The sequence below is a fragment of the Balaenoptera borealis genome (assembly GCF_965194805.1).
Source record: "Balaenoptera borealis genome assembly, chromosome: 8".
NCBI classification, from domain to species: Eukaryota; Metazoa; Chordata; class Mammalia; order Artiodactyla; family Balaenopteridae; genus Balaenoptera; species Balaenoptera borealis.
The window spans coordinates 91,997,693-92,024,701 of record NC_138865.1 but is presented as its reverse complement, the minus strand read 5'-3'; the positions used below and the strand labels follow the sequence as shown (position 1 = coordinate 92,024,701).

General features: G+C 37.3%; 1 protein-coding gene across 1 annotated transcript in view; it reads left to right on the top strand.

Annotated features, from left to right (window-relative positions):
- The first annotated feature begins 881 nt into the window (after positions 1-881).
- The window catches only part of LOC309632797 (bile acid-CoA:amino acid N-acyltransferase-like), a 42,912-nt gene continuing 16,784 nt past the window's right edge, over positions 882-27,009 (top strand). Inside the window, 1 exon segment of the mRNA XM_082400634.1 lies at positions 882-26,326. Within this exon segment, the coding sequence (XP_082256760.1) occupies positions 25,900-26,326 (427 nt within the window). The 5' untranslated portion in view covers positions 882-25,899.

Sequence of the window (27,009 nt, the reverse complement as noted above, 5' to 3'; positions counted from 1 at the left end):
TTTGGAAGTGTTCCTCCCTCTGGTATATTTTGGAAGAGTTTGAGAAGGATAGGTGTTAGCTCTTCTCTAAATGTTTGATAGAATTCGACTGTGAAGCCATCTGGTCCTGGGCTTTTGTTTGTTGGAAGGTTTTTAATCACAGTTTCAATTTCAGTGCTTGTGATTGGTCTGTTTATATTTTCTATTTCTTCCTGGTTCAGTCTCGGAAGGTTGTGCATTTCTAAGAATTTGTCCATTTCTTCCAGGTTGTCCATTTTATTGGCATAGAGTTGCTTGTAGTAATCTCTCATGATCGTTTGTATTTCTGCAGTGTCATTTGTTACGTCTCCATTTTCATTTCTAATTCTATTGATTTGAGTCTTCTCCCTTTTTTTCTTGATGAGTCTGGCTAATGGTTTATCAATTTTGTTTATCTTCTCAAAGAACCAGCTTTTAGTTTTATTGATCTTTGCTATTGTTTTCTTTGTTTCTATTTCATTTATTTCTGATCTGATCTTTATGATTTCTTTCCTTCTGCTAACTTTGGGGGTTTTTTGTTCTTCTTTCTCTAATTCCTTTAGGTGTAAGGTTAGATTGTTTATTTGAGATGTTTCTTGTTTCTTAAGGTAGGATTGTATTGCTATAAACTTCCCTCTTAGAACTGCTTTTGCTGCATCCCATAGGTTTTGGGTCGTCGTGTTTTCATTGTCATTTGTTTCTAGGTGTTTTTTGATTTCCTCTTTGATTTCTTCAGTGATCTATTGGTTATTAAGTAGTGTATTGTTTAGCCTCCATGTGTTTGTATTTTTTAGTTTTTTTTTGCTGTAATTGATATCTAGTCTCATAGCGTTGTGGTCGGAAAAGAAACTTGATATGATTTCATTTTTCTTAAATTTACCAAGGCTTGATTTGTGACCCAAGATATGATCTATCCTGGAGAATGTTCCATGAGCACTTGAGAAGAATGTTTATCCTGTTGGTTTTGGATGGAATGTCCTATAAATATCAGTTAAGTCCATCTTGTTTAATGTATCATTTAAAGCTTGTGTTTCCTTATTTATTTTCATTTTGGATGATCTGTCCATTGGTGAAAGTGGGGTGTTAAAGTCCCCTACTGATTGTGTTACTGTCGATTTCCCCTTTTATGGCTGTTAGTATTTGCCTTATGTATTGAGATGCTCCTATGTTGGGTGCATAAATATTTACAATTGTTATGTCTTCTTCTTGGATCGATCCCTTGATCATTATGTAGTGTCCTTCTTTGTCACTTGTAATAGTCTTTATTTTAAAGTCTATTTTGTCTGATATGAGAATTGCTACTCCAGCTTTCTTTTGATTTCCATTTGCATGGAATATGTTTTTGCATCCCCTCACTTTCAGTCTGTGTGTGTCCCTAGGTCTGAAGTTGGTCTCTTGTAGACAGCATATATACGGGTCTCGTTTTTGTATCCATTCAGCCAGTCTGTGTCTTTTGGTTGGAACATTTAATCCATTTACATTTAAGGTAATTATCGATATGTATGTTCCTATTACCATTTTCTTAATTGTTTTGGGTTTGTTATTGTAGGTCTTTTCCTTCTCTTGTGTTTCCTGCCTAGAGAACTTCCTTTAGGATTTGTTGTAAAGCTGGTTTGGTGGTGCTGAATTCTCTTAGCATTTGCTTGTCTGTAAAGGTTTTAATTTCTCCATCAAATCTGAATGAGATCCTTGCTGGTAGAGTAATCTTGGTTGTAGGTTTTTCTCCTTCATCACTTTGAATATGTCCTGCCACTCCTTCTGGCTTGCAGAGTTTCTGCTGAAAGATCAGGTGTTAACCTTATGGGGATTCCCTTGTGTATTATTTGTTGTTTTTCCCTTGTGCTTTTAATATTTTTTCTTTGTATTTAATTTTTGATAGTTTGATTAATATGTGTCTTGGTGTGTTTCTCCTTGGATTTATCCTATATGGGACTCTCTGCTTCCTGGACTTGATTAACTGTTTCCTTTCCCATATGAGGAAAGTTTTCAACTATAATCTCTTCACATACTTTCTCAGTCCCTTCCCTTTTCTCTTCTTCTTCTGGGACCCCTATAATTCGAATGTTGGTGCGTTTAATGTTGTCCCAGAGGTCTCTGAGACTGTCCTCAATTCTTTTCATTCTTTTTTCTTTATTCTGCTCTACAGTAGTTATTTCCACTATTTTGTCTTCCAGGTCACTTATCTGTTCTTCTGTCTCAGTTATTCTGCTATTGATCCCTTCTAGAGAATTTTTAATTTCATTTATTGTGTTGTTCATCATGTTTGTTTGCTCTTTAGTTCTTCTAGGTCCTTGTTGAACGTTTCTTGTGTTTATTCTATTTCCAAGATTTTGGATCATCTTTACTATCATTATTCTGAATTCTTTTTCAGGTAGACTGCCTATTTCCTCTTCATTTGTTAGGTTTGGTGGGTTTTTTCCTTGCTCCTTCATCTGCTGTGTGTTATTCCGTCTTCTCATTTTGCTTATCTTACTGTGTTTGGGGTCTCCTTTTCACAGGCTGCAGGTTTGTATTTCCCGTTGTTTTTGGTGTCTGTCCCCAGTGGCTAAGGTTGGTTCAGTGGGTTGTGTAGGCTTCCTGGTGGAGGGGACGAGTGCCTGTGTTCTGGTGGATGAGGCTGGATCTTGTCTTTCTGGTGGGCAGGTCCACGTCTGGTGGTGTGTTTTGGGGTGTCTGTGGCCTTATTATGATTTTAGGCAGCCTCTGTGCTAATGGATGGGATTGTGTTCCTGTCTTGCTAGTTGTTTGGCATAGAGTGTCCAGCACTGTAACTTTCTGGTTGTAGAGTGAAGCTGGGTCTTGGCATTGAGATGGAGGTGTCTGGGAGATTTTCGCCGTTTGATATTACATGGAGCTGGGAGGTCTCTTGTGGACCAGTGTCCTGAGCTTCCCTCTCCCACCTCAGAGGCACAGCTGTGATGCCTGGCTGGAGCACCAAGAGCCTTTCATCCACACGGCTCAGAATAAAAGGGAGAAAAGAAAGAAGGAAAGAAAGAAGATAAAATAAGATAAAATAAAGTAAAATAAAATAAAGTTATTAAAATAAAAAATAATTATTAAGAAAAAATTTTTAAAAAGTAAAAACAAACAAACAAACAAAAAAATCGGACAGACAGAACCCTAGGAGAAATGGTAAAAGCAAAGCTATACAGGCAAAATCACACACAGAAGCATACACATACACACTCACAAAAAGAGAAAAAGGGAAAAATATATATATATCTTTGAACCCAAAGTCCACCTCCTCAATTTGGGATGATTTGTTGTTTATTCAGGTATTCCACAGATGCTGGGTACATCAAGTTGATTGTGGAGATTTATTCCGCTGCTCCTGAGGCTGCTGGGAGAAATTTCCCTTTCTCTTCTTTGTTCGCACAGCTCCCAGGGTTCAGCTTTGGATTTGGACCCACCTCTGCATGTAGGTCGCCTGAGGGCGTCTGATCTTCACTCAAACAGGACGGGGTTAAATGAGCAGCTGATTCGGGGGCTCTGGCTCACTCAGGCCGGGGGGAGGGAGGGGTACGGATGCGGGGTGAGCCTGCGGCGGCAGAGGCCAGCGTGACGTTGCAACAGCCTGAGGCGCGCCGTGTGTTCTCCTGGGGAAGTTGTCCCTGGATCACGGGACCCTGGCAGTGGCGGGCTGCACAGGCTCCCGGGAGGGGGGGTCTGGATAGTGACCTGTGCTTGCACACAGGCTTCTTGGTGGCGGCAGCAGCAGCCTTAGCGTCTCATGCCTGTCTCTGGTGTCCGCGCTGATAGCCGCAGCTCGTGCCCATCTCTGGAGCTCCTTTAAGCAGTGCTGTTGATCTCCTCTCCTCGTGCACCAGGAAACAAAGAGGCAAGAAAAAGTCTCTTGCCTCTTCCTCAGCTCCAGACTTTTTCCCGGACTCCCTCGCACCTAGCCGTGGCGCACTAGCCCCCTTCAGGCTGTGTTCACGCAGCCAACCCCAGTCCTCTCCCTGGGATCTGACCTCTGAAGCCTGAGCCTCAGCTCCCAGCCCCCACCCGTCCCGGCGGGTGAGCAGACAAGCCTCTCAGGCTGGTGAGTGCTTGTCAGCACCAATCCTCTGTGCGGAAATCTCTCCACTTTGCCCTCCGCACCCCTGTTGCTGTGATCTCCTCTGTGGCCCCCTCTGCCACCCGCAGTCTCCGCCCACGAAGGGGCTTCCTAGTGTGTGGAAACTTTTCCTCCTTCACAGCCCCCTCCCACTGGTGCAGGTCCGGTCCCTATTCCTTTGTCTCTGTTTTTTCTTTTTTCTCTTGCCCTACCCAGGTACATGGGGAATTTCCTGCCTTTTGGGAAGTCTGAGGTCTTCTGCCAGCATTCAGTATGTGTTCTGTAGGAGCTGTTCCACATGTAGATGTATTTCTGATGTATTTGTGGAGAGGAAGGTGATCTCCGCGTCTTACTCTTCCACCATCTTGAAGCTCCTCCCACTCTAAATGTCTTGACTGTAAACCTAGGAATAGCCAACTTAGTCCTGCTTCTTTGATTTGTAATCCCATTACTATGTGTTTTGTGCATCCTACAGTACAAAGTGACAGGTACCTTTAACTCAATCATATCTGCATGCATGAAATAAATCTTATCTACAATTACTTTCATTTTAATTAGGTTGTTTCACAGTGCAAAGGTCCTAAAGGTTTTACTTGAATGGTTTCTGAATTCAGGAGTAGTCACTAAAGTTAACTGCTGATTCCATATAATTCCAGTGTTAATCTTAGTTGTATAGGAGCAGACTGCAGCTGCCATCAAATTTCTGCTTCCTTCTATCATGGAATATCAAGTTCTAAATATTTAACACTGATGCAACACTAATAATACACTATTCATATTCATATTTCAACAATGTCCCAGTAATGAGCTCCATAGCAATTTCACCCCCTGATCCAGAATCTATTCCTGGTTCATGCTTTACATTTTGTTATCATGTCTACTTAATCTCCTTTACTTGAAACAATTTTTCAGTAAATTTTATTTTGTAAGGAATGTATTCATGTCATCTAAGTTGTCAGATTAGTTGGCATAAAGTTGTTATAATCTCATTTTCCTTTTAATGTCTGCTGTGATCTGCAATGATAAGCCATCTTTCATTTTTGGTATTTGTTATTTGTATTCTATCTTGTTTTTAATTTGACCAGTCCAGCTTGAAGTTGAACCAATTATTGTCTTTGTTAATTTTTTTCTATTTTTTATTTTTTATTTCATTGGTATGTGCTGTTATTAGTTCCTTCTACTTACTTTGAGTTTATTTTCTTCTCCTTTTCCTAGCTTCTTAAGGTAAAGCCTTAGGCCATTTAAGACCTGCTTTTCTAATATAACTATTAAAATTATAAACTTCCCTTTTTACCTTTAACTTTATCCTCAAATTTTTTATATTGTACTTCCATTATTATTCAGTTTGAAGTATTTTCTATTTCTGATGTTGTTTCTTCCTTGACCCATGGATTATTAGAAGTGTGTTTAATTTTTAAACATTTGGGGATTTTCTAGATATCCTATTGTTATTAATTTCTAATTTAATTCCATTGTGGTAAAAGAAAATCTATGATTTCAATATTTTTACATTTACTAAGATTAATTTTATGACACAGTTTATGGCCTATCTTGCTGAACATACCTTGTGCACTTGAAGTTGTTGGGTTTAGTGTTACACAAATAGCAATTAGGTCAAGGTTACTGATAGTGTTGTTGAAATCTATGCCTTTACTAATTTTAGTTAAGTTGTTCTATCCATTGCTGAGAGAGGGATGTTAAAATCTCCAACCATGATTATGGAATTGTCTATTCCTACCTTTAAATATGTCAAATTTTGCTCCATATATTTTGAAATCCTCTATTAGGATTTATGATTTTTATGATCTTGTGATCACTACCTTTTATCTTGGATAGTACTCTTGGTCTTGAAATCTACTTTATTGACATTACTATAGCCACTTTGGGTTTCTTTTGCTTACTGTTTCATGGTATGTTATTTTTCCTCCATTTACTTGCAGTCTGTCAATGTGAACTACACTAATAATTTTTTACCACAATCCTGAATCTTGGTAATCCCCTCCTTGCTTTTGTTTGAAGAATTACTCTAAAAGTATGCTCTATAGTTTTACTTTAGCACATATAAATTTATAAGATTCATTTATGGGTATTTACTTATGTGTATTCATTTATGACTGGCATCTAACACTCAGTATTAAGTTTGTTGAGATTCATCCAGGTTTTTACATGTAGCTGTGACTCATTTATTTTTATTGCTTTATAGTATGCCACTGTATAAATATGCCAAAATTTATTCATTCATTTTATTGTTAATAGATATTTAGTTGTTTCCTTTTTTTAATATCTTGAAAAATGCTGCTATAGATATTTTTGTACATATTTCCTGATGCACTTGTGCACACATTTCTGTTGGGTATATCTCTAGAAATGAAATTGCAGAGTCAAAAGTTATTTGTATTGTCACATTTAGTAGATAGTGCCAAATTGCTTTCTAAAGTGGTTGCACCCATTTACATTCCTCTACTAGAGTTCGAGTCTTGGTGATCCACTTCCTAACCCACCCTTCTTGTTTTCAGAGTTTTTAATTTTTGCCAATCTTGTAGATCTAAACATATCCCATGATTTTAATTTGCATTTTTCTGATGACTAATGAAATTAAGCCTTTTTTTCCATATGCTTATACTGTGTTTCCTCTTCTGTAAAGTTCCTGTGTAAGTCTTTTTCTTACATTCAACTGAGATTTTTATAAATTGATTTTTTAAGGAATTCTTTATGTATTCTCTTTAATGGTTCTTCATCAGTTTTATGTGTAGCATAAGTCTATTGCAAGTTAGTGGCTTGTGCTTGCAAGTTTTTTATAGAGTATTTGGCTGATCAGAAGTCCTTAAAATTAAGGAAGTTAAATTTACTAATAGTTTCCTTAAGTTTGTACTTTTGAAATGCTTTGTCCATCACCTCAAATAAATAAGGGCTCATAGTTTTATGGAGATAGTGCTTTTATTTTCTTGTCATGAAAAATCCCACTAATGCTCCATTCTATAGCTAGTTCAAGGACCCCTGTTAATTTGTTGAGAGGGGAAGGGAATTGGTGGGAGATTTGGTGTTGGCCAAATTCTGAAAGTAGAAATTGTGCCCAAGAAAAAGTATTTTGTTGGTTACTGTGACCACATTTGTAGTTCTTGGCTAGTTCAGAACTCTTTGGTAGCAGGTCAAAGCCCTTGACTTCTTCTTTATTTGTAGAGGAAAGATATGCCCAATAGAGGTCAAATTTGTTAATTAATAAAATCAATAAAATATGTGAGCAAATGTAAGGGCTATTCCTAAGAGGGAAAGATTTAGAGAGCATAAAGAAGGAAAAGAGAGAAAAAAGGAGGGGACTGGATTCTGTAAGTTTTAAAAGTTAATAGGAGACTAGAGCAAGAAGTGGGCAGTAATCTGGTATTTCACTTATATTAGCTCAGTTTAACTCAAAAGACATATTTGAGATTTTGACCAGGACAACTCTAGGTAGTGTCATTCTTCCTTTTACTGCTAGAAAAAAGGGCTCAAGAAGAAAAAGTCAGGTACTTTGTCTTGTAATCAGGGCTGTCTCTTCTGGTCTGATTGGAGGTGGGTTAAAATCAGCTCTTGAATGAGAAGTAAATCTGATTTTTAACTCCAGTGTTTGGAATTTAGCAGTTCATGAGGACAGATAGTCTTTTTACTCATTTTATAATCTCAGAGAGCTGTGGAGTTCCAAGAGTGTTTAGATAAGGGTATATCTTTTCAGTTGAATTTTGTTTAGAAAGGGTATCAGTAGAGACTTGCGATTATGAAGACATCAAGCCAGAAATTATATTTCTGAGGGAAAATGAAAGACTATCTGAAATTATTAACTTTTCTTTATTCTATCTCCCCCATTTCCATTTATATTTCTCTCTTGTTTTAAAGACTGTTTCTTAGAATATTACAGAAGAAACTGTCTTAGCTGAATTGTGGTCCTATTTTTATTTTGTTTAAAGGATGATTTTCTTTTAATGTGAGACTAATGATATGTTAGAATTACATTCTGTGAAAATATTTCTTGAAGGTTGACTACATGTCATATTTATGCAATTCAGGAATGAAGGAAAAAGTGATGACATTTGAAAAGAAGTATAAATTGAACTAAAGTTAATGACTTTTCCATTTCTTTCTGTATGGATACACTGGTTGATTCATGTGATACTTAAAGAGAAGCTTAACTGATAATGTGTGGAAGGAATACTACATCTTTAGATTTATTTAGGGCAAAGACTAATTTCCTAGTGATTATCACATATAGACCCTTGATAAATTCTTGTTGAACTTCTAATCAATTATGACTCAGAGTTGGAGATATGAATTCCATTCCTGACTCTGCCATGTATTTCTGTGTGACCTTAAGTACTCAATTTCTTGAATATTTTTACAAGTAAAATATTGTACTTTGGGGCTATAAAATCACTAGTTTTTAAGGTTTTCAGAGAACAGTGTCTTATTCACCATCAAATTCTGATTCTCAGTGCTTCTCTTGCTCTAGGCTGATTCTCAGCATGTATTCATGGCTCATCTCATATCTACCTCTCTCTCTCTCTCTCTCAATACACACACATACACACTCATTAAAAACAAAATACAAAGTCATTGCCTTCCCCTACCTGCATTTGTGGTTAGTGCACAGGCCTGACTCACAACATCCGAAACTTGGATTCAGAGTCAGCTTTACCTCTCCACATGGCAGGTTAGAAGTGATGGGAAATTAATGCACCCCTTCCCCCACCACTACCAGGAGAAACCCTCAACCAACAATTTATTGGATATTTCTCATTGCTCTTCTCCACTCCACTTCCTAGAAGCGCCTCAAAATAAACTACTTGCTCATGAGTTCTTACCTCAAAGTAGGCTTCTGGAGGAACCCAAAGTAGGACACAAAGCAAACTCCTCCTTGACGCTTCTTTCAGCTACCAGCATATTGCTCTCCTCATTCTTGAATAATTAAGCTGTCCTATTCATTCCTCAACTGCACTAGTACCAGGTTCTGCCGTACCACCAAGTTCTCTCTATAAAAATGCCCAAGGATTAACATGTGGCATATCCAGTAGCAGTTTCAGAACTTAACTTGCTTGAAGTATCAATTAACAATAAATAATCTTTCCTTCAGCCTCTCCAGCTCCACTGATGTATAATTCTTAAGACTTTGACCTTACACCATTGTGGGAACTGGTTTAACTGCCTCTGAAGAGTTGTTGTCCTTGCATCTAATGATGGAGCTTTAGAACTTGAAGTTTGCAGGGCAAGCAGTTAGGAAGAGAAGATGGGTGTAGAGCAGAGAAAGGATAAGCTGGAACCCACAAAGCATGAGTTTATAGTTCATTCTGCCCCTGACTTTGATAGTATGAGTGTCTGCAGATGATGCTGGTAATCGCCCTCAAAAAACTAAGTTCACACAAGTTTTGGTAATTTGTTTTCAATATCATCCAATAAAAAATATCTTCTTGTTTCCTTTATGATTACTTCTTTGACCCATGAATTATTTATTTATTTATTTATTTATTTATTTATTTATTTATTTATTTATTTATTTATCTGCATCAGGTCTTAGTTGTGGCACAGGGGATCTTCGTTGCAGTATGCAGGATCTTTCGTTGCAGTATGCAGGCTCTTTGTTGTGGCACACGGGCTTCTCTCTAGTTGTGGCATGTGGGCTCAGTTGCCACACAGCATGTGGGATATTAGTTCCCTGACCAGGGATCAAACCCACGTCCCCTTGCACTGGAAGGCGGATTTAACCACTGGACCGCCAGGGAAGTCCCATGCCATCAATTATGTAGGGCACTCATTTCAAGTGTTCCCTTGAAATAGCCCCCTGTGACTAGTGTGAACTTTATTGGACAGGTGAGTCTTAGAGAGTCAATTATCACTTAGAGGATTAAATATAAGGAAAAAATTTTATATTTATTTTTATTTTAACCATTTCCAGGGATGTTCATTTCTTTCAGTGTACATCCAATTTTCTATCTAGTGTCATATTATTTCTGCCTGAAGAATTTCCCTTAACACTTTTTTTGTAGTTCAGGTCTCCTAGTAATGAATTCTACTAGTTTTAGTATGATAAATGTTTGTTTCTCCCTTATTTTGAAAATCTTTTTATTTTGTTTTATTTAAAAAATTTTTTTTTATTTTTTAGGCCATGCCATGTGTCATGTGGGATCTTAGTTCCCTGACCAGGGATTGAAACCATGTCCCCTGCATTGAGAGTGGAGTCTTAACCATGGACTGCCAAGGAAGTCTCGAAAATCTTTTTATTTTGAAATAATTATAGGTTCTCAGGAAGTTGCAAAATTGTATGCATTCGCCTTCATTTTTTTTTTTTAAACATCTTTATTGGAGTATAATAGCTTTACAATGGTGTGTTAGTTTCTGCTTTATAACAAAGTGAATCAGCTATATGTATATATATATCCCCATATCTCCTCCCTCTTGTGTCTCCCTCCCACTCTCCTTCATTTTTGAGAGATATTTTTGCTGCATATAAAATTCTGGTTTTATGTTTTTTAAACCTTTCTTTCAGCAAGATTTGTTGTTGCATTTTCTTCTGACTTGCATAGTTTCTGTTAAGGAGTATACTTAAGCTTTTCTTTGTTCCTCTGTATGTAATGTGGGTTGTGGGGTTTTTTGTTTTTTGTTTTTTTCTTCCTCTGATTGCCTTAAAATGTAAAAAAAAAAAAAAAAAAAAATGAGAGCAGCTTGGGCTGCTCTGAGATTTTTTTGTCTGTGATTGATGTCTTTTACAATTTTTAGAAAATTCTTGGCCTTTATCTCTTCAAATATTTCTTCTGTTCCATCATCTCTCTCTTCTGAATTTCCAAGTACAAGTATATTAGATGATTTGTTATCATCCCACAATTCTTGTATGCTCTGTTCCTTTTTGCTTTTTGCTTTTTTTTTTCTTTCCCTCTTTGTTAGACCTATCTTTAAGTTTGGTGATCTTATCCAAGCTATGTGCAGTGGATGAGCCCGTTGAAAGCATTGTTTATCTCTGTTGCTGTGGGGTTTTTTTTAGTTTTTTTGTTTTTATTTCTAGCATTCCCATTTGATGATTTCTTTTGGTTTCCTTTTTGTTGTTGTTGTTAAAATTATCTATTTATTCATGCATGTTGTCCACCCATTTCACTAGAGCTTTGTCTTAGTTCAGACTGCTACAAAAACTGTCATGCACTGTGTGACTTAAACAATAGAAACCTATTTTTCACAGTTATGAAGACTGGAAGTCTGAGATCAGGGTGCTAGCATAGCTGAGTTCTGATGAGGACCCTCTTTCTTGTTTATAGACAGTCCTCTTGCTGTATCCTCACATGGCAGAGAGATAGCAAGCGAGCAAGCTCTGGCTTCCTCATCCTCTTATGAGAACATCAATCCCATCACAGGGGCTGCACCCTCATGACCTCATGTAAACCTCATTACCTCCCCAAAGCCCCACCTCCAAATATCATCACAATATGGATTAAGGCTTCAACATATGGATTTTTGGAGGGATACACACATTCAGTCTATAGCAAGATTTAATATTATTCACAGTTATTTTAAATTCTCTGCTTGTTCTATCTGGGTTTTCTCCAGGTCTAGTTCTGTTGATTGCTTTGCCTTTTGCCATTTTTTTTTCTTTGCTTTCTTGTGTCTGACAATTTTTTAGTTTTTATTTTTGGCTAGGTTGTGCAGCAACTTTTGTATATAGTCCATTTATTTCGTCCATCAGGCCCTACGTAGCCCCAGCCAGGTTATGCTGTGACTCAACTTTGATTATAGGCCTGGTAGTCAGAATGGGGACAGCTTCCAAAGGCACCTGTTGCCTTATGGGGGAAGACCTCTATATGGTCTTTATTCATGTTAGGGTGGGAGAAAGGGAGAGAGGGTAGTTCTAGCTCTTAGAGGCCAAAGGGTGAGCCTCTTCAGCAAATACAGAATGTTCAGAAATTTCTAGGGAGTGAAAATTGTTGGGGGCATCCATCAGATGTCCCCATCTCATCTTCCAGGTTTGGTCCTAAACTTGACATAACATACCTGGCTTGTTTGAACATTTGTTGGCAGTTAGCTACTTTTACCATCAAATCCTGTGCTTGAATTTCAGCTTTTTTCTTTTTTATTGAAATATAAATGACATACATCATCATATTAGTTATAGGTGGACAACATAATGATTTGATACATGTATATATTGCAAAATGATTACCACAATAAGTTAGCCAATACTCATTGCCACTGGTAGGTAAAAAATTTTTTTCTTGCAATGAGAACTTTTAAGATCTACTCTCTTAGTAACTTTCAAATATACAATACAGTATTATTAACTATAGTCACTACACTGTAAATTACATCCCCAGGACTTATTTTATTTTATTACTGAAAGTTTGTACCTTTTGACAACCTTCACCCATTTTTGCCCACCCTCTACCCCCTGCTTCTGGAAACCACCAACCTATTCTCTGTATCTGTGAGTTCAGTGGGGGTTTTTTGTTTTTGTTTTTGTTTTTTTAGATTCCACATGTAAGTGAGATCATATAGTATTTGTCTTTCTCTGTCTGATTTATTTAACTTAGCATAATGCCCTCAAGGTCCATTCATGTTGTCACAAATGGCAGGATTTCCTTCATTTTTATGCCTGAATAATACTTCATTGTATATATATATATATATACTATTTATTATGTATTCATTCATTCATCAGTGGACACTTAAGTTGTTTCCATGTCTTGGGTATTATAAATAATGCTACAATGAACATGGGGCTGTAGATATCTTTTTGAATTAGTGTTTTCATTTCTTTTGGATAAATACCCAAAAGTGGAACTGCTGAATCATAAGGAAGTTCTGTTTTTAATTTTTAATTTTTTGAGGAACCTCCATATTGTTTTCCATAGTGGCTGTACCAATTTACATTCCTGTCAGTGATGCACAAGTGTTCTCTTTTCTCCACATCCTCATCAACACTTGTTATTTCTTGTCTTTTTGATAATAGCTGTCCTAACAGTTGTGATTTTGATTTGCATTTCCCTGGTGATTAGTGATGTTGAGCACATTTTCATGTACGTGTTGTCCATCTGTTTGCCTTATTTGAGAAAATATCTATTTAGATCCTCTGCCCATATTTTAATCAGATTGTTTATTTTTGCAATTGAGTTGTATCTCATAATTTTTCATTGATTGTCAGACATGGTATATAGAACAGTAAAAATCAATATAAATATTTACATCTTGAACTAGAAATACCTCTTCTTCTGCTGGTCTGTTAGTGGGGTCAATCTAGTCAACAGTTGAGCTCATTTTTTTTGTTGTCATTTTTGCTATGGTTATATTCGCTATAATCACCAACTTCAAAATCTTTTGGTGTTACATTGTGTTTAGAAGGAGGTAGGTTTGCTAGAGTATTTTTCTCAATGTTCACTTTCAACCCTCAACTTTAAGCCTTCCCTTTGTGCCTGCACATTAGAAAGTGTCTCTTTCCATGATTTTACACACCCTAAATGGTAGACTGTTGTTGCTTGTTACTTGGTGCTCACTAGCCTGGTGGTGGGGAGGTCATGATAGTTTTCTGTTATCCTAGATGAGCCTCAGTCTTTGACAGGCCCTGTGCCCTGCTGTCTGGGGGTGGAGATTTCTCAGTGATCCTGCCCTCTCCAAGTGATGAAAGACCTCTAATTATTTGAGTCCAGGATGGTTTCCTGTCCTTCTCCAGGGGTAAGGTTTTTTTTGTTTGTTTTTTGTTTTTTCCCCGTTCATTTTTTCCTGCCCCCAGCAACAGTAGGTCTCCTGTGCCTTGAGAGTGACAGGACTTGGTGTTCTTTCTCCAGTACGGTGACCAACTCCTCCTGATTTTTCTAGGACTGTCCCGGTTTTAGCTCTGAAAGTCCTGCATCTTGGGAAATGCTTCAGTCCCAAGAAACTGGCTCAGTTGGTCATCCTCTCTCCCAGTGGCTTAAGGATTTTATTCCTCAGGGAAAAAAGGTTCAGGTGGGGCCTTGTGCCTTTCTTGCAGTGGTGGCTGCTACCTTCCTCCAGGACTGCACAAGTCAGGAAACATTCTTCCAGTTTCTTGTCCCACCCCAATCTTTCTCATAACCATCTGGTGAGGTACATAAAGAAGAGCCTGTTATTGGGTGCAAAGTTCTCTTGTGTCTGCAGCTTCTGGGTGTTTTCTATGTTTATGTTAGCTCACAGCCTTTAGCAATTCACTGAAAATTTAGCTGAATTCCAATTATCTGCTTGTATGGAGGCCCCATCTTGTGCTCTGCTGCAGGTTTACCAGGTTGTTTCATCATGAAGGCACCCTTCTTTTCTTACATTTCAGGCTAGTTAGTGGTCCTGCAACCTCACCTCTCTGATAGATTCAATATAAGTTATGATTTTCAAGATTATTCACATTTTCTTGTTATTACTGATGGAACAACACTCTTTCTAGTTGCCTACATTCTAAGCAGAAATCAGTACTTGGTTTCTTTAGAAAGAATATATATATTTAAGTTTTTTTTTTTTTCATGCAATGTCTGAAACATTTATATTAACATATTTCCATACAAATAACCCAATGAAAGTTTAGTATTAGTTGTTTTGTTTGTTTTTTTATACTGCAGGTTCTTATTAGGCATCAATTTTATACACATCAGTGTATACATGTCAATCCTAATCGCCCAATTCAGCACACCACCATCCCCACCTCACTGCAATTTTCCCCCCTTGATGTCCATATGTCCATTCTCTACATCTGTGTCTCAACTTCTGCCCTGCAAACTGGCTCATCTGTACCATTTTTCTAGGTTCCACATACATGCATTAATATACGATATTTGTTTTTCTCTTTCTGACTTACTTCACTCTGTATGACAGTCTCTAGATCCATCCACGTCTCAACAAATGACTCAATTTCGTTCCTTTTTATGGCTGAGTAATATTCCATTGTATATATGTACCACAACTTCTTTATCCATTCGTCTGTTGATGGGCATTTAGGTTGCTTCCATGACCTGGCTATTGTAAATAGTGCTGCAATGAACATTCGGGTGCATGTGTCTTTTTGAATTACGGTTTTCTCTGGGTATATGCCCAGTAGTGGGATTGCTGGGTCATATGGTAATTCTATTCTTAGTTTTTTAAGGAACCTCCATATTGTTCTCCATAGTGGTTGTATCAATTTACATTCCCACCAACAGTGCAAGAGGGTTCCCTTTTCTCCACACCCTCTCCAGCATTTGTTGTTTGTAGATTTTCTGATGATGCCCATTCTAACTGGTGTGAGGTGATACCTCATTGTAGTTTTGATTTGCATTTCTCTAATAATTAGTGATGTTGAGCATCTTTTCATGTGCTTCGTGGCCGTCTGTATGTCTTCTTTGGAGAAATGTCTATTTAGGTCTTCTGCCCATTTTTGGATTGGGGCGTTTGTTTCTTTGATATTGAGCTGAATGAGCTGTTTATATATTTTGGAGATTAATCTTTTGTCCGTTGATTCATTTGCAAATATTTTCTCCCATTCTGAGGGTTGTCTTTTTGTCTTGTTTATGGTTTCCTTTGCTGTGCAAAAGCTTTGAAGTTTCATTAGGTCCCACTTGTTTATTTTTGTTTTTATTTCCATTACTCTAGGAGGTGGATCAAAAAAGATCTTGCTATGATTTATGTCAAAGAGTGTTCTTCCTATGTTTTCCTCTAAGAGTTTTATAGTGTCCAGTCTTATATTTAGGTCTCTAATCCATTTTGAGTTTATTTTTGTGTATGGTGTTAGGGAGTATTCTAATTTCATTCTTCTACATGTAGCTGTCCAGTTTTCCCAGCACCACTTATTGAAGAGACTGTCTTTTCTCCATTGTATATCTTTGCCTCCTTTGTCATAGATTAGTTGACCATAGGTGCATGGGTTAATCTCTGGGCTTTCTATCTTGTTCCATTGATCTATGTTTCTGTTTTTGTGCCAGTACCATATTGTCTTGATTACTGTAGCTTTGTAGTATAGTCTGAAGTCTGGGAGTCTGATTCCTCCAGCTCCATTTTTTTGCCTCAAGACTGCTTTGGCTATTCGGGGTCTTTTGTGTCTCCATACAAATTTTAAGATGATTTGTTCTAGCTCTGTAAAAAATGCCATTGGTAATTTGATAGGGATTGCATTGAATCTGTAGATTGCTTTGGGTAGTATACTCATTTTCACAATGTTGATTCTTCCAATCCAAGAACATGGTATATCTCTCCATCTGTTGGTATCATCTTTAATTTCTTTCATCAGTGTCTTATAGTTTTCTGCATACAGGTCTTTTGTCTCCCTAGGTAGGTTTATTCCTAGGTATTTTATTCTTTTTGTTGCAATGGTAAATGGGAGTGTTTCCATAATTTCTCTTTCAGATTTTTCATCATTAGTGTATAGGAATGCAAGAGATTTCTGTGCATTAATTTTGTATCCTGCAACTTTACCATATTCATTAATTAGCTCTAGCAGTTTTCTGGTGGCAGTTTTAGGATTCTCTATGTATAGTATCATGTCATCTGCAAACAGTGACAGTTTTACTTCTTCCTTTCCAATTTGTATTCCTTTTATTTCTTTTTCTTCTCTGATTGCCGTGGCTAGGACTTCCAGAACTATGTTGAATAATAGTGGTGAGAGTGGACATCCTTGTCTCGTTCCTGATCTTAGAGGAAATGCTTTCAGTTTTTCACCATTGAGAATGATGTTTGCTGTGGGTTTGTCATAGATGGCCTTTATTATGTTGAGGTAGGTTCCCTCTATGCCCACTTTCTGGAGAGTTTTTATCAGAAATGGGTGTTGAATTTTGTCAAAAGCTTTTTCTGCATCTATTGAGATGATCATATGGTTTTTATTCTTCAATTTGTTAATATGGTGTATCACATTGATTGATTTGCGTATATTGAAGAATCCTTGCATCCCTGGGATAAATCCCACTTGATCGTGGTGTATGATCCTTTTAATGTGTTGTTGGATTCTGTTTGCTAGTATTTTGTTGAGGATTTTTGCATCTATATTCATCAGTGATATTGGTCTGTAATTTTCTTTTTTTGTAGTGTCTTTGTCTGGTTTTGGTATCAGGATGATGGTGGCCTCATAGAATGAGTTTGGGAGTGTTCCTTCCTCTGCAATTTTTTGGAAGAGTTTGAGAAGGATGGGTGTTAGCTCTTCTCTAAATGTTTGATAGAATTCACTTGTGAAGCCATCTGGTCCTGGACTTTTGTTTGTTGGAAGATTTTTAATCACAGTTTCAATTTCATTACTTGTGATTGGTCTGTTCATATTTTCTGTTTCTTCCTGATTCAGTCTTGGAAGGTTATACCTTTCTAAGAATTTGTCCATTTCTTCCAGGTTGTCCATTTTATTGGCATAAAGTTGCTTGTAGTAATCTCTTAGGATGCTTTGTATTTCTGCGGTGTCTGTTGTAACTTCTCCTCTTTCATTTCTGATTTTATTGATTTGAGTCCTCTCCCTCTTTTTCTTGATGAGTCTGGCTAGTGGTTTATCAATTTTGTTTATCTTCTCAAAGAACCAACTTTTAGTTTTATTGATCTTTGCTATTGTTTTCTTTGTTTCCATTTCATTTATTTCTGCTCTGATCTTTATGATTTCTTTCCTTCTGCTAACTTTGGGTTTTGTTTGTTCTTCTTTCTCTAGTTTCTTTAGGTGTAAGGTTAGATTGTTTACTTGAGATTTTTCTTGTTTCTTGAGGTAGGCTTGTATAGCTATAAACTTCCCTCTTAGAACTGCTTTTGCTGCATCCCATAGGTTTTGGGTCGTCGTGTTTTCATTGTCATTTGTCTCTAGGTATTTTTTTATTTCCTCTTTGATTTCTTCAGTGATCTCTTGGTTATTTAGTAACGTATTGTTTAGCCTCCATGTGTTTGTCTTTTTTACGTTTTTTCCCCTGTAATTCATTTCTAATCTCATAGCGTTGTGGTCAGAAAAGATGCTTGATATGATTTCAATTTTCTTAAATTTACTGAGGCTTGATTTGTGACCCAAGATGTGATCTATCCTGGAGAATGTTCCGTGAGCACTTGAGAAGAACGTGTAATCTGCTGTTTTTGGATGGAATGTCCTATATATATCAATTAAATCTATCTGGTCTATTGTGTCATTTAAAGCTTCTGTTTCCTTATTTATTTTCATTTTGGATGATCTGTCCATTGGTGTAAGTGGAGTGTTAAAGTCCCCCACTATTATTGTGTTACTGTCGATTTCCTCTTTTATAGCTGTTAGCAGTTGCCTTATGTATTGAGGTGCTCCTATGTTGGGTGCATATATGTTTATAATTGTTATATCTTCTTCTTGGATTGATCCCTGGATCATTATGTAGTGTCCTTCCTTGTCTCTTGTAACATTCTTTATTTTAAAGTCTATTTTATCTGATATGAGTATAGCTACTCCAGCTTTCTTTTGATTTCCATTTGCATGGAATATCTTTTTCCATCCCCTCACTTTCAGTCTGTATGTGTCCCTAGGTCTAAAGTGGGTCTCTTGTAGACAGCATATATATGGGTCTTGTTTTTGTATCCATTCAGCCAGTCTATGTCTTTTGGTTGGGGCATTTAATCCATTCACGTTTAAGGTAATTATCGATATGTATGTTCCTATGACCATTTTCTTAATTGTTTTGGGTTTGTTTTTGTAGGTCCTTTTCTTCTCTTGTGTTTCCCACTTAGAGAAGTTCCTTTAGCATTTGTTGTAGAGCTGGTTTGGTGGTGCTGAATTCTCTTAGCTTTTGCTTGTCTGTAAAGCTTTTGATTTCTCCATCAAATCTAAATGAGATCCTTGCCGGGTAGAGTAATCTTGGTTGTAGGTTCTTCCCTTTCATCACTTTAAGTATATCATGCCACTCCCTTCTGGCTTGCAGAGTTTCTGCTGAGAAATCAGCTGTTAACCTTATGGGAGTTCCCTTGTATGTTATTTGTCGTTTTTCCCTTGCTGCTTTCAATAATTTTTCTTTGTCTTTAATTTTTGCCACTTTGATTACTATGTGTCTCGGCGTGTTTCTCCTTGGGTTTATTGTGTATGGGACTCTCTGCGCTTCCTGGACTTGGGTGGCTATTTCCTTTCCCATGTTAGGGAAGTTTTCGACTATAATCTCTTCAAATATTTTCTCTGGTCCTTTCTCTCTCTCTTCTCCTCCTGGGACCCCTATAATGCGAATGTTGTTGCGTTTAATGTTGTCCCAGAGGTCTCTTAGGCTGTCTTCATTTCTTTTCATTCTTTTTTCTTTAGTCTGTTCCATAGCAGTGAATTCCACCATTCTGTCTTCCAGGTCACTTATCCGTTCTTCTGCCTCAGTTATTCTGTTATTGATTCCTTCTAGTGTAGTTTTCATTTCAGTTATTGTATTGGTCATCTCTGTTTGTTTGTTCTTTAATTCTTCTAGGTCTTTGTTAATCATTTCTTGCATCTTCTCAATCTTTGCCTCCATTCTTATTCCGAGGTCCTGGATCATCTTCACTATCATTATTCTGAATTCTTTTTCTGGAAGGTTGCCTATCTCCACTTCATTTAGTTGTTTTTCTGGGGTTTTTTCTTGTTCCTTCATCTGGTACATAGCCCTCTGCCTTTTCATCTTCTCTCTCTTTCTGTAACTGTGGTTTTTTTTTTTTTTTTTTCTTCTATATTTCAGTTTTGAGGTGTAGTGTTTTATAAATCTCAATGAGATCAAGTTGGTTGGGAGTGTTGTCCAAATCTTTGGTATCTTACTGAATTTTTAAAATCGACTTGAACTTCCATTTACTGAGAGACAGTTGCTAAAATTCTCAACTATGATTGTGGATTTTTAAAAATTCTTTCAATTTTGCTTCATGTATTTTGAAACTCTGTTATTACAGAGTGTATATACATTTAAAAACATATTTTCTTGATGACTTGATTTCTTTATTATTATGAAATATCCCCCTTTATCTCTAGTAATACTCTTTGTCTTGACATAAATGGCTATAAATATATATATATATACTTATATGTAGTCTTTTTAAAAATATATTTATTTATTTATTTGGCTGTGTTGAGTCTCAGTTGCGGCACACAGGATCTTCGTTGTTGCGTGTGGGTTCTTCATTGCAGCATGCGGGGTCTTTAGTTGCAGCATGTGAACTTCTTAGTTGTGGCATGTGGGATCTAGTTCACTGACCAAGGGTCAAACCCAGGCCACCTGCAATGGGAGTGCAGAGTCTTAGCCACAGAACCACCAGGGAAGTCCTGTATATAGTCTTGATATAAATTGATATAAAGTTGATATACATATAGCCCCACTAGCTTTCTTATGTTCAGTATCTGTGTTGCCTATATTTTTCTTCCCTTTTATTTTCAATCTGTCTGTCTTTTATCTTGACAATACCTTTCTAAAAAAACAGCAATTTGCTTTTTCAATTAGTCTGACAATCTGCATCTTTAACTAATTAGAGTGTTTAGTTCATTTATATTTAATGCAGTTATTAATGTGGTTGGATTTAAGTCTCTCATCTTGTTATATGTTTTATATTCATCCCATTTATTATTTACTTATTTATTCCTTCTTTCCTGTTGTGGCAGATTGCATTTCCCAAAGATGGCTACACAAGTACACGTGTACACGCACACATGTCCCATTCCACATTTTTTTTTTATCAATGTGACTAATATTTCTCCAACTGTGAGGAGGGGTCTATGTTCTCTCCACTTGAATTTTGATGAGGACTTGTAACTGCTACAACAATATAAAATGGGAGAAATTATGTCATATGACTTCCAAGGCTAGGATATAAAAAGGATATAGCCTCTATATGACTCTATCCCTCTTGAGTTGGTCACCCTTGGAATCTAGCCACCATGCTATGAGGAAGCCCAAACTAGCCCATGCAGAAAGACCACAGTGAGGCCCACATGCAGGGAAAATGACGCCTCCAATTGTGAGCCAGCATCAACTCTCAGACATGTGAAAGAATAAGCGTTCAGGTGATTTTATCCCCCTGCCTTTGATCTTCCAGTTGAATTACCAGCCGTCATGGTATGGAGACAAGCTGATCCCAGTGAGCCCTGTCCTAATTCCTGACCCATAGAATATATGAGTATAATAAATAACTGTTGCACATCTCTAAATTTTGGAGTAGTTTGTTACACAGCTATAGTAATTGGAACACCTACCTCTTTTGGGGTTAATTAAACATGTGTGTGTCTGTGTGCGTGTGTGTGTGTGCTTTCTTTAGAGATTATAATATGTAACTGAGGAGTCCAGCTCTGGTTAAAAACCTCTATGTGATTTTTCAGGCCTTACCATGGGCAATTACAAAGTCTTTACCTGGCAGGCTTCATGGGGGAAAGCTGCTCTCCCCACATCAGACTTGAGGTACAGACAGTGCATGACAGTCTCTGAAGAAAGTTGCAGTCAAGGACTCAGACCACTCTGGTTCATCATACTCTTCTCATATTTGCCTTCCTTGACCAGGATTCATCATCTTTTTTTTTCTTTGATTTTTATTTTACATTGGAGTATAGTTGATTTACAATGTTGTGTTACTTTCAGGTGTACAGCAAAGTGGTTTAGTTATACATATGTCTATTCTTTTTCAAATTATTTTCCCATTTAGGTTATTACAGATATTGAGTAGAGTTCCCTGTGCTATACAGTAGGTCCTTGTTGGTTATCTGTTTTAAATGTCCTAGTGTGTATATTTCAATCCCAAACTCCCAATTTATCCCTCCCCCGACCCCAACCTTTCCCCTTCGGTAACCATAAGTTTGCTTTCTAAGTCTGTGAGTCTGTTTCTGTTTTGTAAATAAGTTCATTTTGTATCATTTTTTTTTTTAGATTCCGCATATAAGCAATATCATATGATATTTGTCTTTCTCTGACTTACTTCACTTCGTATGATAATCTCCAGGTCCATTCATCTTGCTGCAAATGCCATTATTTCATTCTTTTTATGGCTGAGTAATATTGTATTACTTTGTATATATGTACCACATCTTCTTAGGAGTCATCATTTTTTTAAGTCTTTATCTCAGGCCTTTTTTTAAAGTCTAAGGTCTTCAGACGTCTCTTCGGAGGCCTCTTTATGCAAAGAGGAAGGAAACCTCAGGACACTTTTCCCCACTCTTACTCAGCATCCCGTTCTTTTTTTACTCTTACCCCTTTCCCCTTGCTGTCTTCTGACTCCAAATTGCTGGATCTTTTGGGGTTCCCTCAAGGGTGAGACCACTTCCACGTCTGGCTGATCCAACAACATTCCTTGACCCTTGTCTTATCACAGGCACTTTCTCCCATCACAGTAAGTGATCAAAGGCTTAACTCTGCTTTTAGCTTGTTACTTTAATCAGCTACTCTGACACCTGGCAGCTCAGCTCTCTGTCTCCTCCAGCTCGGCTGAGCTTCTGACAGTAACTTTAAGTTATTTTAGTCTGCTGGCAAATAATCTTGCATTACTTGAAAAATAGTAATACAGTAATCTTTCAACAATATAATTCTATATTCCAGTCCCACCTTTTTGTCATTATATTTTATTTCTATGTATTCTATAAGCTCCACAATGCATTTTTATTATTTTTGTTTTAAACAGTCTTTTAATTACATTTAAATACAATACATGTGTGTGCACACATAGTAAAATTTTTAAGGGCTTTATAATTACCATTTTTGTGGTCTTCATCCTTTCCCACAGATCCAGTTGTCCATCTAGTACCATTTCAACATTTTAGCATTTCTTGTAGTGCTGGTCTACTGCAGACATAATCTCTCAGGTTTCTGTTTTTGTTCTTTTTTCCTGGAAATGTCTTTATTTTGCCTTCATTTTTGAAGTGTATTTTTGTTAGATAAAGAATTTTAGGTTTTTTTTTTTTTTCCTTTAAGCATTTTAAAGATTCATTTTATTGTCTTCTGGCTTCCATTGTTTGTGATGGGAAGTCAAATGTTATTTGTGTTGTTTGTTCTCCTGTATATAATGTTTCCATTTTCCTCTGGCTGCTTTTAAGATTTGCTCTTTATATTTTATTATTATCAGTTTGACTATAATGCCGTAGTTGTGGTTTTCTTAGTGTTTGTCTTTGTGGTTTGCTGAGATTCTTGCAATTGTGGCGTGATGTTTTTCAACAATTTGGGCAAAATTTCAGCCATTAGTTTTTGTTTTTTTTAAATTAATTAATTAATTAATTTATTTTTGCCTGCGTTGGGTCTTCGTTTCTGTGCGAGGGCCTTCCCTAGCTGCGGCGAGCGGGGGCCACTCTTCATCGCGGTGCGTGGGCACAGGCTCCAGACACGCAGGCTCAGTAGTTGTGGCTCACGGGCCCAGCTGCTCCGCGGCATGTGGGATCTTCCCAGACCAGGGCTCGAACCCGTGTCCCCTGCATTGGCAGGCAGATTCTCAGCCACTGCACCACCAGGGAAGCCCAGCCATTAGGTTTTTAAACATTTCTTCTGTGCCTCTCTACCTCCTCTCTTTCTAAGGCACCAACTACACATGTATTAGAGCATTTGATATTGTCCCACACATCTCAAGTGCTCTGTTCTTCTTTTACACCCTTTTTTCTTTTTGTGATTTAGTTTGGGTACTTTCAGTTGAGATGTCCTTAAGTTTGCTAGTCCTTTACTCAGCTGTTTCCCATCCTCTGTTACGTCTATCTAGTGAATTCTTCATTTCTGATATTTTATTTTTTTCTAGCTTTTCTCTTTGGTTATTTTTTTATAGCTTCCATGCTCAGATGAAATTCTCAGTCTCTTCATGTATTTTGTCTGCCTTCTCAATAGATCCTTTAGCATTTTTATCATACTTATTATTATTATTTTTTTTTTTTTAAAAGGCATGTGAGATCTTCCCGGACCAGGGATTGAACCCGTGTCCCCTGCATTGGCAGGTGGACTCTTAACCACTGCGCTACCAGGGAAGTCCCCATACTTATTTTTTAAATTAACCTTTTACTTTGAGACAATGGTAGATTCACATCTGTTGTAAGAAGTAATATAGAGCGAACACATGACCCTTTACACAGTTTCCCCTATGATAAAATCTTGCAAAATTTTAGAACAATATGACAACAAGAATATTGACATTGATACAATCAAGATATAGAATATTTCCACCACCACAAGGATTCCCTAATAGTACCCTTGTATAGCCATCTCCCCCCCAACCCCAATCCCTGAACCTTGGCCACCACTAATCTGTTCTCCATAATTCTGTCATTTCAAGACTGTTATATAAACGAAATCATACAGTATGTAACCATTTGGGATTGGCTTTTTAAAATTCATATCATTCCCCTGTAAATCATCCAAGTTGCATATATCAATAATTCAATATTTTTTTTAAAAATTGCTGAATAGCATTCTATTGTAGTTGTATCAGAGTTACTGTCTGATTATTCCACCTTTGGAATATTTCTGTGTCTCCTCCTACTGAATGTTTCCTCCCATGATCATGGGTCAATTTTCTTGCTTCTTTTGTGCCTGTAATTTTTTTTTTTTTTTGTATCCTGGATATTTTGCATAAAATAAAAATAATAGCTAAAATAAGTAATATTTACCTCAAGAAAAGAGCATACTTCTATTCTGTCAAATTGTTAGAATTAGGGGCTGAATCAATCTGATGTGTAGTTGAGCTGGCTAGAGATATTTTTTGTATTTTATTGTCATGTTGCTAGCTTTTCTAACTGTGGGATATTTCTCTCTGATTTACAATCCTTCTGGAAGGAGTGTCACTAAGGAATTGCTCTGTCATGCCACTCCTGGCTTTCTGAGCCAGCGGAAATCTCTCTATTTTGATACTCTGCCTCCATCTTTTGGAAGGCAACTGTCTTACTTTATATAAAGGCCTGCAAAGCCTCAGAGGGATTTCCCTCAGCTCACGTCCCTGCTCTCAGTCTTTGACGTATTGTCCCTGAGCATTGTCAAGTCCTAGAAAGAGTTGGCAGTTGGAGAAAGACTTACTCTGTGGCTGGAGTTTCTCAGAATTCTGAGAATTCAGCCCACACACATCCATTACAAGTGCATTAAATTTTCTATGGATTTCTCTTTATTTTTCTCTATGGGTTTTTGTTGTTATTGTTATTGTTGCTTCGTCATAACTGAAAGTCACCACGTAGGAGTGAAAACTTCTTCTCTTCTATGAGGAGCCTGTCACTTGCTAGAGTTTAATTCATTTAGATTCTTTGCATTCTTGGCAATCTAATGAGTTTAACAAAACAAAAACACTTCTGTGTACCTGAAAGGCTTGTCAATTTCCAGTTTTGCTTAGGACTGGGTAAATCCTAACTACGAAGCTATGAGTATTTTTTTTTCCTAGGGAGCTATATGTCAGCCTCCTTGTTCTCCCTAGAGACTTTATTCTCATTCTTTTGAAAGATCATTCTATTTTTTATGCTCTTGTAGGTAAAATTTTAGATGCCAAGGCATTCTGTTTGCAGGACTCAGGGAGAGGATTAGTAGTAGAGTCACCTGTCTCTTACATAGAGACGTTCATCAAGTCCCCCTGTTTTCAGCCCCACCTCTCACTCCTATTCTCCATCGTACTTGATTTTTCAAGGGCTCTAGATGGCAGATTGTGATGTTTTCCTTGGATGTGTTAATATCATTCATGCATATTTTGACTGCTGCTTCCTCAGCCTTGGATCATTATTGTTATGAAACTTATCACCTTGCTATATAACTTCTAGAAATTTGTTGAACACTCCTAGGAATCTTGAACTTGAAGATTACATCAGAATATTTGCTAACTAACTGGAGAGTTAGAGCTGAATCCCAAGCAGCCTGATTCCTGGTCCAGTTTACTTTTCATTAACCTTATCACTGCCTTATTTCATTCTCCCATATTTCTTTCTGTGTTGAGGTTTACTGAAGGCATTAGTGAAGAATCATCCAAGGAACCACACTGTAACAAGGATTCATCTGATAGCTACCCCTGCAAGTGCACTCATGTTGATGAGCCAGTGCATAGCAAAAGGCCTAACTCCATTTCAGATAGTGCTTCTTTGGACATCACTGGAAGATGAAAAGGGAAACCTGTTTCATTCTCAAGCCTACTCTAGGGCCAATGAAGTTGGTGAGGTGGACCTAGAGCATGCATCTTCTCTTGGAGGTGATTATGTAGGAGTCCACCCCATGGGTCTCCTCTGGTCCCTGAAACCTGAGAAAATATTAACTAAACTGCTGAAAAGAGATGTTATGAATAACCCCTTGAAGGTCCAATTAAAACTTTATGATTCAGATGTAATGGTTACCCACATCGCCATCACTACTCCAAAGGTCAGCCTGACTTTGGAGAGGTGGTATGTAGCACCTGGTGTCACCCGAATCCAAGTCAAAGAAGGCTGCCTTCGGGGAGCCCTTCTTCTCCCTCCAGGTGAGTGGAATTACCCTGGTTATTGTCATCTTTTTTTTTTTCCTCTTTTAAATCCCTTATCCTCCTAGAAGTTTAGCTTGGATGTGGATAAAATAGAGAGCGTTCCTTTCCTGACTTAGAATCAGAGTTAACTTTGGGTCAGAACAAGAACATGGTGATAACTTCATTCCAACTCAAGTTTTATCTCAGCAATTCTGGAGCCTGTCTAAGGATGTAACAGTAGTTTATGGAGTCCCTGCATTATGGGATTTCCATAGCTTTGGATTTATGTGAAATTCATTCACGTTGAAGCCTAGCTATCTGAAGACACACATCCTGATATGGAACTGTGTCCCAGCTTCTTTTGGGGCTTCTGTCATGTCTGAGTTTTAATTTAGGCATAAGTCATTGCATGATTGTCACAATAAGATAATGGTATAATGGATTGAAATATTGCAACAAATATAGAGGATGCAAAGAAACTTTATACCCTCTAGTTCCATAAATATTGCATATTTATAGGATATTCCATAAATCAGCAGCTAATATAACATGCTCCCTAATGGCTATAAAACTTATCAGAACATTCAGTTTCTCATAGTGATCTCAACATACCGAAAAGTGGTTCAAAACATCTATTGGTACATTTCTCAGAGTTTATTGTGGGGACTGAATGAAGCAAAGTTAATTTCCCAGAAGTAGCC